Below are 19,946 nucleotides of genomic sequence, written 5' to 3' on the forward strand. Positions count from 1 at the left end.
CTACCTTCCAGTATTTCTCCAGGGCTGTGACATCAAAGAATGCTTGAAACCATTTAATCATTCAGTATTTCCCTCAGAGGCTGCTCCCCCCGCTATAAATTTGTTCTCACAAAGAGACATCAGTAAGTTGAAAACAAGTCTCCCTTCCTTATGTAGGCTCTTTGCTGCAATTCATCATCAAAAGTCAAGTTGCTTCAAAGACTTGCAGAGTCTTCCCCTCACCCACCCTCTTCCCTAAATCTTTGTAGGACGAAAGGAAAAAAGGACAAAATAACAAACAGCATGTGTGAGAATCCCACATCACGGGACAGCCTGGCCCCTCTGGCAGCGGGGGGGCCCACTGTGAAATAAGAAACCTTACACATGTGGGCAGGACTCACACAACCCAGCTGGCTTTGCTGGGAAATGCATGGCTGGCTGCACGGAAAAGAGCTTTCTTTCCCGGGCCTGCCCGCTTGCTGACTTACTGCAGGATCAGCAGTAGTGAGCAGTCTTTTTCTCAGCTACAGCTGTGACAGGCAGAGGCTCAGAGGGGCTCACTGTGCACTTTGAGCTAGGAGCTATTTGGGTCATCCCTCCCTCAGGACACCAAGCACTTGGAAACCTCACAAAACCTGTAGTTTTAATACACATTTTGGTGGCAGTACCCAGCCCTCAGCACTGCAGCTTCTCAGTGAGACAACTGTTCAGCTGTACAACACATGCAATGAAGGAACTGACCTAGTTCAGCCTTCAGCCCCACAACCACTGGTAAAAAAAAGGCAATAGCAAAAAAAAAAAACCAAAAAAACAAGTGATACTACCTTTGACTGCCCTAAAACCCCAGGAATGAGTTCAGCTACTATAGCAGCAGTGGTACTGAAACAAAACCAGTTCATCAGGTATCTGCAGGTGCTATTCTTTGGCAGGGCAGGAATCCTTGTAGCAAGTACCTTAGTGAAGAGCCCTCTGTTTTAAATGTGGGGATGTCCTGTCCCCCTTAAAGAATTTACTCCTACTTCCTTGCCTTTTCCAGATTTCAGATCCTCATCTCTGCTTCCACTCTGACTGCTACTGAAACAGCAGTCCCCAAGTTGCTGCCCTAAAAATGCTCAAGTTCCCTTCCCTGACACACAGAGAACTGCTGATGTGGACGTTCACAGTAAAGCAGCAATTGAATAGCAGCAGCAGCTAAAATTAACTCTATGTATCAGGAAAGGGAATAACACCTCTTGTCTAGCTGTTGAAGGTAGCAATTTTTCATTCTTGTGGTTGAACTGGATTTGATGCACAGCTAAATTACACAAGGGACAAGCATGGGCAGAACTGCCTGAGGGAACACAGTCAGCAGTGTAAAACCCCTACACTTAAGCCATGAAACCGCCCCAGGAATACTGATATTGCTGCTTGTGTCCCTAAACCTGTTTTGCCATGTCATGTACTTGCAGGGGATACTTATAGTGCTAACCCTTTACAAAAACTGACATAATTACAACAGCTAAGCAAATCAGTTAAGCAGATTGTACTATTTGATGTCACCTGTGCTCTTCAAAAAACAAGGACTAGCGCATCTGAAGGCACACTGCAACTTCCTCCCAACCACACTGCTTCTGCATATTCTAATCCTGGAAACCAAAAACACCAGCAGAAGTATTTCACCACCTGTCATTAGCAATGGCTCCTGGTTTCCCCACAGATATCCTGTATAAATTCAGCAAGGCAGCTCCAGCTACTGCCTACCTCTGATTTGTGTAACATGAATAAGCCTGATACAGCACTTGAACCAAGATACCAACAGTCCTATGCAGCATAGGCTCACTTAATCCACTAAACAGTAATAAACTTTAAATATTATTTGACTGTTTTTTTGGTTTGCTGTGGTATGTCTTTTATAGCCTATCAAGTGGCAGAAGGGCTTGCTTTCCACAGGGAGGATTTAGGACAGGAGCTGCACACAGTGCTCTTGCATTCCTGTTGCCAGTGGCCGCACACGTTCCCTGTTTATGTTTGGGTGTCATATAAGACATCAATCAACCTTCCTGGTAAAGCATTCTGTGCTCCTTCTGCTTTGAATCTCCCTCTTCTACCTTTCTTTCATGCCTCTCCCTCCCTCCAAGTTTCTTCAAAGCATTCTGTGAGCATTTGGAAGTAATTAGACCTGAAGGGAAATGTTGGCCAGGCAGGGAGACAATGACAAGTGCCAGGAACCCAGGGTGCCCTTTCTAGCCACTTTGAAGTTCATTCAGATGGTACAAAGTTCCGTTTTGCTTTGTTGAAAAAACTGGGGGGAAGGGAATGAGGCATGACAGGCCTATTGAAAAGAGAGTAGGTTCCTGTGAACTGACAGACACACCAAGTGCCAGGGCAAGAAGCTATCAAAGGGACCGACCAAAAGGGCCCCCGTGACCACTCTGCTTTATTACAACTACAAATTGTGCAGATGCACACGTAGTGCAGGGAGGAAATAAGGAAAATGGGAAACATGGTATTACTGTACCATGAAACCCCAGCTCTCTACAGATCACTGATCCATGGAGAAGACTTCAAAAAAGGCCCAACACCATGGCTGTCATGGCACTACAGAGTTCATCTCCAGTGTAAGGGCAATTCTAACCAATATTCATCCCCCCCACAGCATCTGCAGGAGAGAAAGATCTGGACTGGGTCTTTTCCCTGTACATTTACTGCAGTGCAGAGCACAGCTACCATGCCCTGGGAATACTCAGGCCACCCATCAACTGTCATTTGAAGAGACTCTTTAACTGGATGGTTTTTCCCTTGCTGTAACTAATTACTGATGGCACACTGAAAATAGAACTAGAGCTCAGGGCAGAAACAAGCTCAACAGGCATTCCATGAACAGACACCTGTGTTGCTTGCTAACACATTTTGGGCAACCGAACACAACCTGAGTGCAGCAGCCCAAGTCCTTCACAGGTAAGTTCACTGATCTGAACTGGTTTAAGTAACTTAAATGCTTCCTCTTCATTCTCCAGCCATCTATGTCCAGAATTATCAGCAGTACTAACCCTAATCACTAAGAGGCAGAGAGAAGTCTTGTTCTAGGCACCACTTAATTATAGGTAAAGCTGAACCAGATTGTATCTTGCTGCTAGACAATCAAGCAGCTGAACAGATAAACAGGCAGCTAGACTCAAGTGATCTCTGAAGGTGGAAGTGAGAGGATTTGAATTTAAAAATATGGATAGAAACAAGGTCCTTTGCAGAAAGTATATAGATATCATGCCCCCCTTAATTCTCTACTCTTATATTTGCATGCAAGAAACCTTAAATTTAACCTCTAACCTTGCTTCTCTAGTTACACAGACCACAAACAGGTACCACCAGGTGCAACTGGTATCTCAAATAGCCACTCTCTTTTTATAACTAATGTTCATACAGATTAGATCTCTCCAGGGCCACCAAGACATTTTGCACATTCTTATTAAGTTTGTAGAGGAAAGGGCACAGCTGACAGCTCAGTGATCCAGCAGCCCAGGATGCTTCATCTCTTTCCACCTACGAAATAAACATAGCACCATTAAAACACTTAACATGTAATTATCACTTACTCATTTCTCAGTAACTCTGATCTGGTGGTTCAGGATTCTGGTTACTGCTGTGCTCAGGCAGCATTGGGGACCCCAAGAGAGCACTTGGGGAGATGGAATGGTAAATACATCACTACTTTTGGAGCAGGGAACTTCTTATTATCCTAATAATCCTTCATGTTATTAACATGCAGCTTAGAGCATATTATTAACCTTCCATAACAGCTGTTAAATGGAAAACCTGCAGAGGTAGGTGAGATGATATTTTGTACTTTATCCAGATAATCCTGGAAAAGAAAACTATTTCAAGTGCAATGCTTCAAACATACTGGAAATGGGAAACAGTGAAAATCCTGTTTCCCACCACATCAGCATCTCAACACCAATCTAAATCAGACCAGTCACAGAAGGTTAAGACACTGACCCCACTGTTCGCAGCCTTTGCACCTTCCCCTCTGCTTGCTGGAGCTGATAGCCTCACCCTGTCCTCCAGAAACAAATACTAAAATTCTCATCCTTGAAGTTAACATTTGGCACTATTAACCAGGTCACTCCATATCAGAATTGCTAGACTTGCTGCCCTTAAGGGAACAGACTGAATGTCTTTTCTTTTTTCCCCCCTTTCTTTTGCTTCCTCTCCCCCCCACTCCCCTTGTCTTTCCCCCTGCATCAAAAAGCAAATATTGCCAATAAAAAGTAATTCTTTTTATAATTACTTCACATTCTGTAAAAATTCTCATCTAAAATACACACATAAGCCATTGGTTCTGGGACTAAAAACAAGGCCACAGTTTTCCGATCAGGATAAAACAAGAAAAAAAATCATAATGGACACTTGGTTACAATCTGAATGATGGAAAACCCCTACTGCTGTGCAGTGAAGATTAAAAAAAGGATGACTAACTAAAAAATTCAAGAGAAGCGGAAGTACTAAAACAGACCACAGCAGCAAAAGGAAAGTTATGCCAGAGATTTAACAGATTACATGGGCCCTTGGTATGCAGAATATCCTGCCTATTAATATTTGAACTACACTGGCAGAGATAAGAGCTTAGCACAACAAGCTCAGAACACAGTTAAAAATGCTACAAGCATATGGATTAAGCATCAGACTTCCCAATGCTCAGAATCTGCATTCAGATACTTCTCCAGTGAAGGCTGAGGTTCAAGTCACCAACAAATTTGTGAATGACAAGTGGTGAACCAAATGTCCTGCAAGCACAAGCCAACATCTGTAACAATACCGTCAATATCCAACATGTTTGGCAGAGAGGAGGCTGCCTTTTGGGGCAGCTCAGAACGAGCAGAGCTCTCCTATGATTCACTGATACCTGGAAGCTTCAGCCATTTGGGTATTTTCCCAGGGGCCTTTCTAAACACTTGCGGAGCTCCCTGAGTGCTGGCTGCTTCTGGCTGCTCAGTGGTCTTTTTTTCACTTCCCACTTCTGGTTCAGACAGGGATGGAGCCACTGATGCTAAAGTTGATGAAGCAGAAGGAACTAGTGATCTGGACAAACATCGGAGAAAGGAAACAAGCAAGTAGAATTAAGCTTCATTTTTCATAATAGCCCCCTGTACCACCACCACCTTTAAACTTTTAAAGTTAGATTGAAAAAGCTCCTCTTTTTCCATGATAGAAGCACTAGTATTTACTTAAGTCACTGAAATCGTACTTTGCAAAGGACTCACAAAGCTATGAAGTCAAGTTTCTGGAGAGAAGGAAGTCCTAGTACCTTCAAAGCATATTTTTTTGGTAGTAAGATGGGCTCATTTCATGCTTCCCATTCCTGAAATATTAAGTCATTTGCAACTGTATTCAACCCCAACATACCTGGCTACTAATAAATCAGCTGCAGAAGGAGAAACTGCAGAGCTCAGCAGGTCTGATTTCAGGTAACAAGCTGTTTAGAAATGGAACCAAATAACTGATTTGGTAACACAGATACATCAATCACCACAGTATCACACAGCTCTCAGCTCAAAAAGTACCTCCTGTATACTACAGTAAACCTACATCACCTTCCCCCAACGACCCAGAACGTAACTAAACCATGCCAGTTTCTTCACAACTCCAAAGTCTATTTCATCATCCAAACCTCAAGACCCTGACTTTTTCTTTCAGCGCTCACTACATCCCTGGAACTTTTCTGTGAAGGCAGAGCATACTTTGGTCTTTGGGAGAAACAGGGATTCTAGGCATAAACCAGAGATGCCAAAGAACCAAGGATTCAGATCTGTTCTACCATGTCCAGCCAGTCTACTACCACAGGAGCTCTGCAAAAGCATTTCATAGACATTTGTCTAGTTAGCATTTTGAACAACAGGATTTTTTTTTTCCTATGGAGTCATTCTTCTGTCATTCTTGATCCCACGGCAGACAAAGCCTACTCCCCAGGCTATCAAATCCCATCAAAGAGGTACAGTGTCTACAGCTGTGCTCAAGCTAACTGACCAAACCACCTCTGAAGACCTTTAGCCAGTCAGAATGGGGACATTCACCAGCATTCTCAAGGACTGCAGTTTATTTTGACAGAAGAATTCTGACAGTAAGGATGCAATACTGAGTCTACTGTAAGAACTATACAGTCAGCTAAAGGAGAGAGGAAATGCACTCACCCCTGCACTCCTCTGATCCAAAATGAATGACAGCAGCTGGAAAAAGTTTAGCCTGCAGCAAAAGGGGAAAATAAGGTATCACTGCCTGTTCACTGCTTACACAGTTCACTGTCAACATTGGAGGAAGGTTAGACAGCTAGAAATTCATGGAGTTCAAGGCAAGGTTACTAACCATCTGTAATTCATGAAAACTTAAACTTGTGCAGAGCACAGGCCACTCAGAGTAAGACATGAAGGAAAATGTTATGGTCTGTTCCAGTGAACAGCTGATGAGACCTCTACAGCAAGTGCTCATTGCAGGAATGCCCCGCCACTCCTCCTCCTCCGTCCCCATATCTCAGGCCATTGTACTGCACCCAGATTCTCCACTGCTGAGCAGATAGCATCAATATGATGAAGAATCATCTAAGACCTGAGTGGCTGTGACACCAAGAGAAGAAAAATCCAGTTATGCCCGTCCAAAATCTATTCTAAATAATTTTATTACACTTACACCCTGTCTATAGTTGAAGTTTATTTAGTTTCACCACCTTTTCAGGATTAAGTATTTCCTTTTATAAATCCAACCTGAATTTCTAGTTCCTACTTATCAGAATACCTGCCACATTCAAACATTTTTTTCTATCCAGTAGGTTTGGTTGCTTTGTTTTTTTTTTCCTTTTATTTCAATGGTCAATGGAAGTTCCTGTAATTTGTGTCTATTTCATCTTGTCCTTTTACAGGGCACTGCTAAGACTATCCCTTGCTGTTTCCCATCTCTTTTACTACACACATTGACAAGACCCCCCCAGAGCTTCTTTTTTCCAGGCTGAACAACCTTGACACTCTCCCTACCTCTTCCCATATGTCAGATGCAGGACCCTTCATTATCTTTTGGTCCTTTTCTGGGCACCAGAGAAACTGGACTCACACACCCCCTGTTCAACTAAGGAATCACAAAGGCACCTGTGGGTATAAAGGAGGGACCTAGCTAGGGAGGTTGCTCTGCTGCCTTCAGTGACCACAGTGTCACACCACATCTTCAAAAAACTCAGTGATACATTACAAAACATTACACCATCACATCCCATGGTGCATCCAAGTGTTCCCAAATGAAATACAGAGCAAGAGAGTTAGAGTTATTAAATTTCATGCTAAAAACAGACATCAATGCAAGCTCAGACTTAGATTTTTAAGAGGGTATGATATGCAGGAGATTAATATGACATGGCATAACCAGCTGTACCAGAAAGGATTCTGAAAAAATAACCATCATATTTATTACCTGCATTATATGCCAGTATAATACCACATAAAGAATAACTAGCTGAAACAACTCTATTAAGTTTTTAGGAAGCCTTGTAGTAAGAGACAGGTAAAGAAACTAAATCATCATGGTGTAAAAGAAGCAAGTACCGCTACAGCCAGAAACCATACAGCAAATGTTAATTTATGGTCTACATTTTCCCTGGCAAAACAGTAACACTAAACTTGTCACACTGATCCAATAAATAAATAAATAAATAACCAGATAAACGCAAGTTGCTGCCCCACTTGGTATCACTCATACATACTTGGAAACTGTGCAGGGCAGACTGACTGCTCTGGAGTTATCTTGAGCCTCTGTTGCCACCACCAGCCCAAGCTGGATACTGGAATGATGGTCCTTGGACCCAATCCAGCACAGCAATTACCAGAACTCAACAGAACCCTGATCTTCACACAGGAGGCTAATATGTCTAATAATAGTCTAATATGGAGACTAAGAAAATTGTATTAATGCAAATTAATACATTAATTGCATTAAGGCAAAATGAAATAGCTTCACCTCCCTTCCTGCTTACAAGCTTCAGATAAGCATGTGGTATTAGGCATTTTTTTGACATTAATCCAGAGGCCATAGGATACTGTGTCATGCAGTACAGTCAACATCACGCTACGCTGAAACAGGAGATATTTATCACTCTACTGCAAGACTCGGCTCCTGCTAAAGCATCCAGGGGAATTCACATCCTTGAACTGACATTTTAGCAAAATAATTATTTATTAGGTCTTTTAACATTTCATTCCTCAATCAAAAGGGCCTAAGATTGCCTGGTTGTGCTCCAGTCACAAAGACAGCTCTCCATAAACTTTTTTAATTACAAAGTACCAGACACGGTTTAGAAACCCCAGAAAAAACTCTCACAGGAGCTTTGATGTTTCTACAGCACTCATCTATTTAGGAAATGGGTGCCTTAAAAAGGGCCCCCCCAACACACATATACTCAAGCCCTTTTACACACAACATCCTTTTCATGCCAGCTGCAAGTTGGAAAATGAGGGTTTTGTAGTGTGTTAGTGTTGGAATTTTTTAATAACCTTCCCTCTCTTTTTTTTGCCTCCCGACCAATTATCTTGGTAAATAATTAACATTCTGAAGGAGATAAGTAAGCACAGAAACTCAGAACTCAAAGCCCTTTAGTTCAAAGCCCTGCCCTTTTCTTTTAGTTTCCCTGCTGCTGCCACCGAAACTTCCTTGTCAATCAAGCTCTGGGCACACACATCAAAGCCTCATGTGGGAATGGCCCCAAGGGGTCAGAGAAAATTCATGGCAAGGCCTGTGTGAGGCACAAAGAGAGAAAGAGAGTGAGAAACAGATCAAGAGCTAGACAGACTCACTCAACCAACAAACACATAGACAGACTGTGCCCCAATATAAACCTCTACCCTATTTACTCACAGGTCGTCAAATAACCATAGTTCAGTTTCAGGATCCACGTCCACAACCATTTCCCATTGCTGGCAAAACATCACTCCAAATGCTTCAGTTCAAAACCTTAATTGAAAGAAACTTAAAGGAGCTAGACAGCAGCCCTCAAGTACACAGAACGCAACGTCCTTCCCGTGGCTCCTTTCCCTGCATCCCTATCCTTTCCTAGGAGTCAGCCAACATGGAGTTCCTTCTTTCCAAAGTTATCTCTCTTCAATTCAAACAAACTATTGGCTCATGCACAGAACTCCTGCTCTAGCTTCCTTTGCACGGAATTATCAGGCATCATCCCAATCCCAGCACTCCCTGAGGGTGCAGCGCAGAAGGCAGCGAGCTACACCTCACCTGGGAATTCTCTAGCCAGTCACTGGCAGGACCTAATGCTGTCCCAGAGTTTTTTATAATCTGAAAGTATTTAAATCAGCAGCAATTTCACATTAAAAAATAAAAGCAGTCCAGCAGAATGATCCCACCTGTCCAAGGACTGTCTCGGCATAAAGATGAGAAGGTTTTAGTAGATTCTGTCCATGAAAACATATGAGCCCGAAGTCAAAGCCTTTAGCATTCTCTAATGCACCTAAGAATGTAATGATCAAACACTGGGCAGACTATCACCTGAAAACTGTAACCTCAAGTCAGCTATTCTAATGTTTGCAGTTGTTCTAATACATCTGCCAAGGCTCCTAGAAGAACAACTCTGCAGTTCTTCACTGCACAGAGTTCTTGCAAGAACATCTGTGAATCAGAACAGATTTTGAGAACTCTTAGAATCACACTGAGCTGCCAGATTGACCAAAAGAATCAAAGCATGTTCAAAACATGTAACTCAAAAGCTCCACTCACATATATGCAGAGAATTACTACAATAGGACTGAGCCAACAGCCAGTTGCTACAGCATTTCTCTTCCTTGCTGCTTTGATTTCCAGCCAAAAAAACTGCCATTCTGACTGGGGAAATAGATGCTATTAATCTATTGAACCATAATGTTCAAATCACACTGTGCAAAGCATATTTACAACATACAGTTAGATTTACTGCACCAGAAATCCAATTGAAAACCGTGTTCCCATTGTGCAATTATATAGATGCGATGTAAATAAGAATACTTTGAGTTTGTGGGCTGCTTTCATTTTTGTGGGTTTCCCTTTGTTTCAGTTTTTTTGGGGCTTTTCTTTTTTATCCAGATGAAAAACTGAGACCTAAAGAGATAATTTACTCAAGGTCACACAGGATGGCAGCAGCAGCAATGAGAACTACACATTCAAGTCTCCAGAGCCCCATCCAAGATCATAATCACAGGACAGCTTTCTTCTGAAGGAATTAGAAAGTCACTGAGACGAGGAGAAAAGGAAGTCAATGTCCCGCCTATTATCCTCCTCATTTAATTAAGAAGTATCACTCTAAATAACCAGCTCCTCAGATTTTGAAAATATCTAACACAGCTTCATCCATTTGCTTAGTTACAGTTGCAGAAGTTTAAATGAACACTTTCTATTTCAGAGATCTGAAGACCAGCCTGTTACTCATAAAGCCATATTTAGTCTGAAACTATGCAGCTGAGTAACTCCGGCTTTACTCAGAGAGATACTGAACAGTTACTCAGACACTGCGGTGGTGAGTGTGGTTTGTGACAGCATGGCATCTTGGCTGTGGAGTGGCACACTGGGGCTGCTGCATCTCACATTCCATGATAAAAATACCCACTTTAGAACAACAGTCCCTTATGAATCCAGCTGTGATACAGCAGAGAGGCATTTCTGCTTTGTTTTACTGCATGTTTTAGTAACTTGCTCTCTAGAACATGGAAGATATTTCAGGCAGAACCCTCCCCAAATAACACCTCAATACTTCCTCTTTCTCAGACATACATATGCAAAAAAATCCTAGAACAGAGCATAGCAGATGATGTACATTATTCCCAGGAAGCTGTTCTCTTCCCTGACAGAGCAATGTTGTCAGACCAGGCAGAGGCTGCTGGAACTTGCAGCTGCCAGAAGGAGCAGCATTCTTTCCGTTACACAATCTGAGAAGATCAGAGTGCCACAGGTCTGCTGTTAGACTGATGTTAGGAAGATGAATAAGAAAATAAGCACTTCAAAGGAACACGCGCATGGAAGGAGAAACCCAAGCTACCAACACGAAATACTGCACAGTACACACACCCCAAGCACATAAACTACCTCTTGGAAAATTCAACTGGAAGACCGGTGGATCAAAGTTTCTTCAGCAGGATTGCATAGCATTGCTGAAACAGAAATAAACACCACAGTCATGGTGAAAGAGGTAGATCAAACAGCTCACGTTTATAACCTGACAACAAAGCTGCCCAATGTGGACTTCAGCTGCCAGAGGAGATGGATATTCTGTGGCCAGCATGGAGGAGGTCTGATCCAGCTAGGGCAGATAAGGCAAAGATAAGACTTTAAAACACTGTTTTGAGAAGGCTACTTATGAAGGAATCCAAGTATAAAGAGCATTCATTGAGACCTTGATAGCTGAGATCAGAAGGATCTGGCCTTCAAAACTGATAGTAGCAGTGAAGATTTTGGGCAGGATTTCAATTCCTAGTTCACTTGTGCAAGCAGCCTCTCATTGGGACAGAAGAACCCAGCTGCCCTCAAGGCCAGCATCATGAGGCAAGCATGGACAGTCTCTGTGAGCATATGTAACAGACCTCATCACAAAGAGAAAGTGAGATTGCTTCCAAATGCAGTCAGATGACAAAATCCTGGATGAAGAAGACTAAGGCTTTCAGGTGAATGCCATCCTCTGTGCTGGATGAATTTCAGTATTAATTGCAATTCTCTTTGCTAGTGTACCATAAGGCTTGCCACAGGAAATGCCTCTGATGGACTGACTCTGATGAAGCAATTTTTTCTGAAACTGCATTCAGACTCTTGCCAAAAGAGAAGGCTTTGTACTGCCTGGGTTGTAGTCAGGTTGATTGAACAAGCATGCCAGATACACTGCCCAAACTGGCATTAACAAATAGGATATGGAAAGAGAACCGAAGTCAAAAAAAGGAACAAACAGCTCATCTGGATTTCTGCCTTGTGGTATATGACAGTAAATGCTCAGTGCACTCTAAGATCTGACTAGAAGACCTAAATATTTACGTGGAAGCCTGCGGATTCCTTTAGCTCCTCTGTAAACAGAGGATGGCCTCCTGCCCTCTCTGCTGCCTCCACTTTTCCAGTGACTGGTACTCCTACTTTCTGCTAAATCTTTCCTAGTATTAACACAGCAATCAATGATTTTTTTCCACTAACCCACCCCAGAAACGCAACTACAAAACCGCCTGTTTCTGGGAGGAGAAAGAAGCTAAGAAGCAACTCTGAAAAGCTCAGACTGCCTAGAAAAAACACAAACAAGCCACTGAAGCTATAAAGAACCCTAAGCCAAGTGCTACAAGAGGGAAGCCTGCGGTTGATCAGCTCTGGAGAGCAGAACATTATAAAACACTTCAAGGGACATGAGGAGAAGGCTGCCAGCAAAAACAGCAACAACAAAAAATCAAAGCAATGCCTTGAAGTCTTTATGGGTTCCAAAAACTCCACACTGCTGCCAATCTGTGTGTTCACTATACTGTAAATACACACAGATTTTGGGAGAATTCACTTCAGACAGTTCTTTCAGTCCAAGTATCCTGGCAAACAAGTCAACAACATTTGTCTTTTTTCCTGATTTTGCTAGCAGCATAAAGGTTCTTCCTTCATTGTAAGTGATCAAATGTAATGAATGTGGTGCCAAACTTGTCAGCTTGAATGGAGGGAGAAGGTGGAAAGAGCAGAAGTATTGGTAATATGGTACTCCACCATCTGCAGTCTCTTCTGTTACTGGCTTCAGCACAAATTTCAGTAATTCATAAATATTTGAATGCTCAAATGTGCTCACATTACTGCCTCAGACACCATCCATTTTTCCTTACCAACAACACCAACATAGTCTGTAGAGTAGATGATAGCCTACTGCTAACTTAGGACCTGGAATAACATGAAAATTAAATGCTGAAAAAAAATCCTGAATGGCTAGATACACTATGGTAGTACCTGCTTTGGAAAAATCAAGCGTCAGGTTATGTGCAGGCATCTCTGCAAGGGGAGCACATCAGGTGCCAAGCATCCCAAGAGACCACAGCTAACATGACTTGGGGCAAAAGTGGTGAATTTTAGCAGTTGCATGATACAACCTGAACCCTTAAAGAGATGTATTACTGCTAAAGACAAACTTCCTCCCAAACCTTTCACACATCCTCCAAACCCAAAAAAGATACATCAAAAACCTTGAGCAATTAGTTGTACTGTTACTTTACCCAAGCTCTCTTTTCCCTACGATGTCTGGAGGAACTTCATATTCCACAGCACTTCATTCACATTCACATGCACCAAACACTGTTATTCCAGAACAAGCTTTCTCACTACAGGGGTGCTGCAGCCCTGACGCCACACTATTTTACAAAGTACCTTGAGCATCTCCCTCCTATCTTTACAGAACAGCTTTGTCTTTTCAGATCCCTCCTTCCAGATTAGGGACTAGGAGGGGAGCTCTGCCTAAAGTACAAGATGTTTCCCTTCCACGGAGCACAAGATGAATGAAAAGGGAAACGTCTCCACAAACCCCCCTGCGCAGAGCCTAGCCCCATCCAGGGCACAGTCAGACACTGCAGCCTGCTCTACAGCACTCAGTCTCGCAGCCAACAGGAACCCTTGGCCCACACAAACCTCCTGACTGAAGATTTTTAGAAGGCCACAAGCTCATGTGAGAAGCAGTGAGCAGGTCGCACCCCCAGCTCTTTCATTCCTGCTCTGGGCCAGGGTTATTTTTACTGAGAGCCCCTAGGCTCAGGCAGTGCAGCCTCCTTGAGAACAGATGCCTCTAAACATGGCATCCAACAATGACAGAGTGGGCATGGACACAACAGCTGCAGGGATTTCCACACCTGATTCTGTCCAAAGAAAGGCCCTCCAGCCCCTTCCTTCCAGGCACCCAGACCCCAGCAGAACGGGAAACTTATCTGAGCAGGAAAATTATGGCACGGGGCCTGCCCTAACATGGTGAAAGTTAAAGAAGAATAAGGATTTACATTGGTTAATGGCAGCAAAGCTTCTCCCAGAATCAGCCAGCCCAAACTGGAATAAGGCACCATCCTCACAGGTCAGAGTTCTGTGTTCTTTGACAGCAGTTTGGATAACCAGAACAGCATGACAAGTTCTCATTAGGAATTGTTTTTTTCGTGTTTGATGCTTCATCCAAGTAAAATGTTTATAAACACACAGAATCATTCCTGCCGTGACAGACCATGACCTGAAAGGGCTGAAGGGCCCCAAGCAAGGCACATAGGCTACACAGCCACTGGCATTAAACACAGCTCGACCAAAGACAGAAGAACCACAGGCAGAGCAGTAGTTCATTCAATCCAGCCAGTACCCTAATAGTGAACAAAAACCAGATGAACTGAAAATAGTATCCTTGCTTATAAATGACAGTTGCAGTTTAGAATCTTCCTGAGAAGGTTTCAATATATTAAGACACACTTACTAAGCATCTTCCTCAAACTTGTCCAAACTTCTCTCAAATCATTATATGCTTTTAGTATATAGCACCCTGTGACAAGGAATTCTATGCCTCAGTTTTCTGACACACGAGCAACTACCTTCTTTGATCTATTCTAGCTCCTGCTTGTCTCACTTGACGCCACTCACTCATACTCAAGAACAAGAACTCAATGCATTCAGCTTCTCCTTGGCATGTTATTCCCTTTCCACTCACATGTTTTACAGACTGGCAAGTCCCAACCTACTCAGTCTTTCTTTGGACAGGAGACTCTGACAGCAGATCTCTGATGAACCTCAATTTCCCTTCTCTGCACCTTCACCAGTTCCTTTTGAAGATCTGTGAGACCAGATCTGGATGTTATTCAGACAAACTTCTGGTCCATACACAGCAAAGTTCTCTAGTTTGTTCTGAATACTTTGCTTTGGAAGGAGGTTGTTTTTGATTTGACTGCTATTCAGTAATGAGCTGATGATTTCATCACCTTAAGACTTTGCTCCAAAGCCATAATGATCAACACAAGAGTTCACTGAGCTGTGTTTGAAGCTCAGATTACTTTCCCGGCACATCATCACAGTTACCTATGTTGAGCCAGCTGGGTAAGCCAAAAATGCGAAGTCATCCAACTGTTAACTAATGTGACAATAATCTCTTTGTAATGTCATGTTACAATCCCTAAAAATATTCTAAGTATGAGATTTTACTTGCTTTCCACATTTTGCAAGTAATTGTACTGATTCTGTATAATTAAGATTGTGTTTAAAAACTCAATTTTATTTAATTACACCCAAATTCTCAACATAACCACTAGTTTAATTTGACTATGGTGTGATTACATGTGGCATGAATAAAACATATCTTAAATCACGTTTGGATTTGACACCCTTTAACTTAGTTGGACATTATTCCTCTTTCACGGTGACAGAGAGGATATGAGAAATGAGAAAAAATCCTTTCCCTAAAACAGTTCATTTGCAAAGAACTTTCCACTTTTAAGCATAGCATCTTGAACAGTCCCAGTTCTGTACCAAAGTCAAGGCTTTGCACCTTTGCCACGTGCCACAACAAGCACTGCAGTCCACGGAAGGCCACTGCAGACTGGAGATGTTTGACACTAAAACTGACCAGGTTCTTCACAAAGTTGTGATTTCTAATGAAATCCCTAAGACTGAGCTGTAAGGCACCTCCAAGTCTTTAAAGAGCACTAATTGAACATGTTTTCATGTTTCAGGGACCTGCCACGAGAATGAATTTCATAGTAAATGTCACAACTAGGAAACCAGGAAAATGCCACACGTGTAACAAGCACCAGTAGTGGTGCCAGGTACAGAACAAAGGCTTTAACGCAGTAAATTAAACAAAATTCCTGCCATAAGGCTTCTTATTTCAAAGAGAAATACAAGATGTGCACTGAGGAAGAGAAAATAAAAGAACAGCACTGCAGGGCGGGGGAGGCAGGCAAGGGGTAAACGAAGGTAAGCAGAAGATTTAGAACATTTTAGAAAACAGACCAAAGTTAACAAAGGAGACCAGAACCAGCATCAGGGGATCAACAGGAGGCAGATACATATCTGAACATTCAAACCTCTAAAAGCATCTTCATGTGTATTTCTTCCACATGGCCTGGTCGGGAAGTTGTGAGACTTGGAAAACTCCATTGCAAACAACTTCCGAGGCATGCCAATCACTACCTAATTCACCATGCTGTCTGAAAAGTCCCTTTCTCTATCCCCCTCCCCACCCCAGCTCTTCTGCTCCCTCAGGGGAATCGAAGAAGAATTCTCTTGTTTGCATGAGCCTTTAGTCTGAATGATCTCTGGTGCATTAGTCTGGAATGGTCCATGCAGATCTGAATGACAGAACATTTTAAAGAGTGTGACTTTGGGGCAAAGTCACTGGCAAAATCATTCAACCACTCCCAGCACATGTGTGATCTACACAGCCAATAGTCTCTGGCCAGGGACTTCAAGACCACCCTGACACTTGCAAAAAACCTCCAGGAATCTGAATTTGAAAACCTGTATTTCAGTACTTTCAGAGAAAAATTACACAAAGAGAATGAATATTCCTCAGTGTACATTGACTCTCACATTGTGATTTCAAAAAGGTCAGATTTCTGTCTAATACGGCCTCTAGTTCCCACTGCAGAAATTGAAAACAATTCCCTGTCCACTCTGAGTCTCATCTTTTACTATCCTAGTCTAGCTACAGACAGAGCCCACCGAGCTCAGCTCTCTTTAACATTCCAGGTTAAATGCAGCTCCAGCTCTGGAGGGCACGGAGTGTGTACTGAACAATGCAAATCCCCACCCCTGCCCCCAGTGTGACTCTGCCTATTGCTGCACAAGGTGGACCTCTTCTGGTGAACAGCTTGTGCTCCAAAACACCTGGTTCCACTAGCCTTAGCTGAGCAGAAGCCTACAGGGATCACAGCATTATACAGCTTCTTTTAAAAGTAACTAAAGCCTGAGGCAGGGTTAAGGGGAGCACAGACCAGAGAGAATCAGAGCCCACGTGGGAGTCCTTACCTCAAACAGCGTCAGACTTTCATCGTTCAAGACGATTCTGGGAGGTGCAACAACTGAAGTTAAAAAACACGTTATAAAACAGGACCACCTAGCAACCAGAACATCAGACAAAGGTATGGGAGGCATCCCTGCCCTCTGAAGGGGAGATACGTTCCCATGCCCACAGATGCTGCTTCTTAGGCAGAAGCATAACATGACTAAGGGAGCAGGTTACACCTTCTCTGCACTGTGAAGCTATGTTTTAGGGAAGGCATTCCTTCCCAGGTCATTTCTCAGGCATCAACATCCCATAGCTAGAAACAGCCTTTGTAAAATAAGGCCAGATATTACCAACAGCACTCACACAAGTAAAATGGCAGCTCTGCATCGGCAAGGTGGCTTCTTACAAAGTTTCTCAAAATGCCAACTGTGGAAAAAGGAGAGAAAGGTTTGCTAAATTACATTTGGTTCTTCAAATGTTGGGCAAGAAGGCTAACTTGTAACAGCAGAAATTCCCTCTAGCAGGTATGGAGATTGCCTTGTCCTCCAAAGTACACAGTTACTATCACAAATTTCTTGTAGAAAAAACAAACAAAACAAATTACTTTGGCATGTTGGTGCCCTGGAAAAATCTAAGGATGCCTGCAAAATTATCAAAAAAAGTTTGTGCAGGTAACCCTGGCTGACAGCTGAAAATAAGAGGATCTCCAGTAATAACAGTAAGAGCTACTTGGTGCATGGTCTGATCACCTTTTGTGAACTGACAGAGCCATAAAGGCACATCCTCTCTTAGAACAGTTGTTAAAGTTGGGTTTTTTTTCTCCTTCCTGCTTTTTGGAGTTTGATTTGGATTGGGGAAGGGGGTGTTTTTTCCCCAAAAATGTTTTATGCATTAACACAGAGGAAGTCTCCAAGTGCATCCAGTAACATATCATTTTGACACAAACAAGGGAATAGCAAGTGGGACAGCTTCCTCTGCACACAAGGACAAGTATTTTGTCACCTCCACCAAGTAGCCCTTAGCTAACTTAACTAGCCCCAAGTCCCATCTTAGCCCATTCAGGGGCCTTACAACAACAGTGTAACTACCTACTGCTGCTTTTTCAGAGCAGCTTTACTTCGCCAGGCAACAGAAAGACCTGCTCAGATACACTCTCTCCTGTCATGAGTGAGAGTCATGAGTTACAGCTGCACAGGCTGAAGGGGTGATGGGTCTTACCAGTTTCAGTGGGATGGAAGAACCCTTGTAGAACATGGCGGTCTGGAAAACGAACTCTCAACACCACCTAAAGCAGAGACAAAGCTGATTAGGACAGTGGTTTATCACTGCCCTGTAACAGCTTGTTACACCTGCCCTTGGCTTAGAGTCTGCAAGTTGTTTGTGGTTTTGTTTTTTTTTTTTAATGGGAAGATCTGTGGTACTTACAGGGATGGAAGAGCAACCTGGCTAACAGTGCTGTGCACCTTCTCAGGGAACAAGGGCTGTCTGGCTGTCAAATGGGGCACAAGAGCTCATCTGTCAAAGCACTACGATGTAAAGTGCAGCAGCACTTGCTGAGAAAGTAGGAGCTCCCTGTGCTAAATGATGCACAAACAACAAAGACAGTCCCTCATGGGGAGGTGCAGACAGTTTATTGGCATCCTAATGTGTCCACAGCAGTAAGAATCCTCCTGACACACCCCTGACCTTTGTACTTCTAGCTTGGACAGCAAGCACTTAACTTTAGAACTGCATAAGGGTCACAGTTACAGAGTAAAATAAATCTAACTTGTAACATTGAATCACTGAACTTTCAATGAGATTTTAAGATGTCTACAGAGAGGCGGGTGGGAAGGCTCAGTCATACAGACTGATGAGCGCACAACAGAAGGGTTTTGAGACATCTGGAACGGAACAGAACAGAAGCAACTCTACTGCCTGCCACTCAACCAGTGACATATTACCATATCACAGTACAGCTGTTTTCACAAGGCACAACTGTTATGCAAGTCCCACAGACAATTAATAGGGATGGGAATTTGAAAAATATTCCTATAAGTAGCTTAAGGGCATGTTGATCACAACTAAATCCCAAGGTACTCAATCCCCAAGTCTGGACTAGCCAGAGGGACTGAAAAATGAGCAAACACTACCTTTGGGTAACGCTCCAACTTCTCCTTCAGCTGGGACTCCTTCAAAGACTTTGTCATCAATGGAGCTTCTTCCAGACGTTTTCTACAGACATGGGAAGAAGGCAAGTTGTCTGTAATTTTACAATGTATTTTTCCTTTATTAAGCTAGCAGAAGACCTAAGCAGGGCTGATGAGAACTGCTCAACTGTTCGATGCATTTCTCACAGCATTTTCCCCACCTCCTGAAACTACTGAGCATCAGCAACAATACCATATAAAATTACTTTTAGTGTACAAGTTTAAAAGTCAGTTTGTGACAGCAGATGCAAGAAAAGATCCTAAGAGGACAGGAAAGTCTGCTGAGGCAACTATAGAAGAGATGGACTTATTAATCAAATAAAGTTGGTTGCACATGATGACACAGCAGCAGAAGAGTTACTGAACTTGAAAAATAACACCGGCACAAAAAATTAGTATCAAGTAGCAACAGGGGAAAAAAAAATGAAGAGTTTCAGATTCTTCAAGAACTGGCATTGTAGGCAGCTCTTAAAAGGAATAGTGGGAACAAAATAAAAGTCTTCTTGTATTCAAGATGAAACAATAAATATAAGAAAATAATTACATATTTGCCCATAAGTAAAGAAATTAGCTTAGACCAAACAGATCCCATGCTCAGCTTTAGTACCTTTTCATTGTATTTGAGTAACTGATGTGTAATTTGCTTTTATTTTTATCCCTGGCTGTAAGGAGAAAGCATCACCAAATTTGGAAACTGGGTCTTTTTTGAGAGGCCTGTATTTCAGTAATCCCCCAACGAAATGACTCTACATTTGTACCACTAAATACTCCAGACCCACAAGCAGCAGAACAATTTTCAGGCCATATTCTATGTTCTC

At 42.7% G+C, this 19,946-nt stretch overlaps 1 protein-coding gene across 2 annotated transcripts in view; it reads right to left on the reverse strand.

Moving 5' to 3' along the window:
- Positions 1–3,328: 3,328 nt before the first annotated feature.
- ASPSCR1 (ASPSCR1 tether for SLC2A4, UBX domain containing) overlaps positions 3,329–19,946 on the reverse strand; it is a 35,089-nt gene continuing 18,471 nt past the window's right edge. The window contains exons 9-16 of one of the 2 annotated variants that reach the window (XM_014259454.2): positions 19,072–19,153; positions 18,158–18,224; positions 17,303–17,365; positions 16,960–17,012; positions 6,147–6,198; positions 5,362–5,431; positions 4,862–5,037; positions 3,329–3,498 (exon numbers count right to left, since the gene is read on the reverse strand). In XM_014259454.2, coding sequence (XP_014114929.1) covers positions 3,485–3,498; positions 4,862–5,037; positions 5,362–5,431; positions 6,147–6,198; positions 16,960–17,012; positions 17,303–17,365; positions 18,158–18,224; positions 19,072–19,153 — 577 coding nt within the window. In that variant the 3' untranslated portion in view covers positions 3,329–3,484. Of the gene's footprint in view, positions 3,499–4,861; positions 5,038–5,361; positions 5,432–6,146; positions 6,199–15,279; positions 16,281–16,959; positions 17,013–17,302; positions 17,366–18,157; positions 18,225–19,071; positions 19,154–19,946 lie in introns of those variants that run through there. The other variant, XM_014259456.2, reaches the window with a different exon arrangement.

This window comes from Pseudopodoces humilis, chromosome 21 (genome assembly GCF_049639895.1).
Source record: "Pseudopodoces humilis isolate 2021_Gansu_Grassland_sample_001 chromosome 21, ASM4963989v1, whole genome shotgun sequence".
NCBI classification, from domain to species: Eukaryota; Metazoa; Chordata; class Aves; order Passeriformes; family Paridae; genus Pseudopodoces; species Pseudopodoces humilis.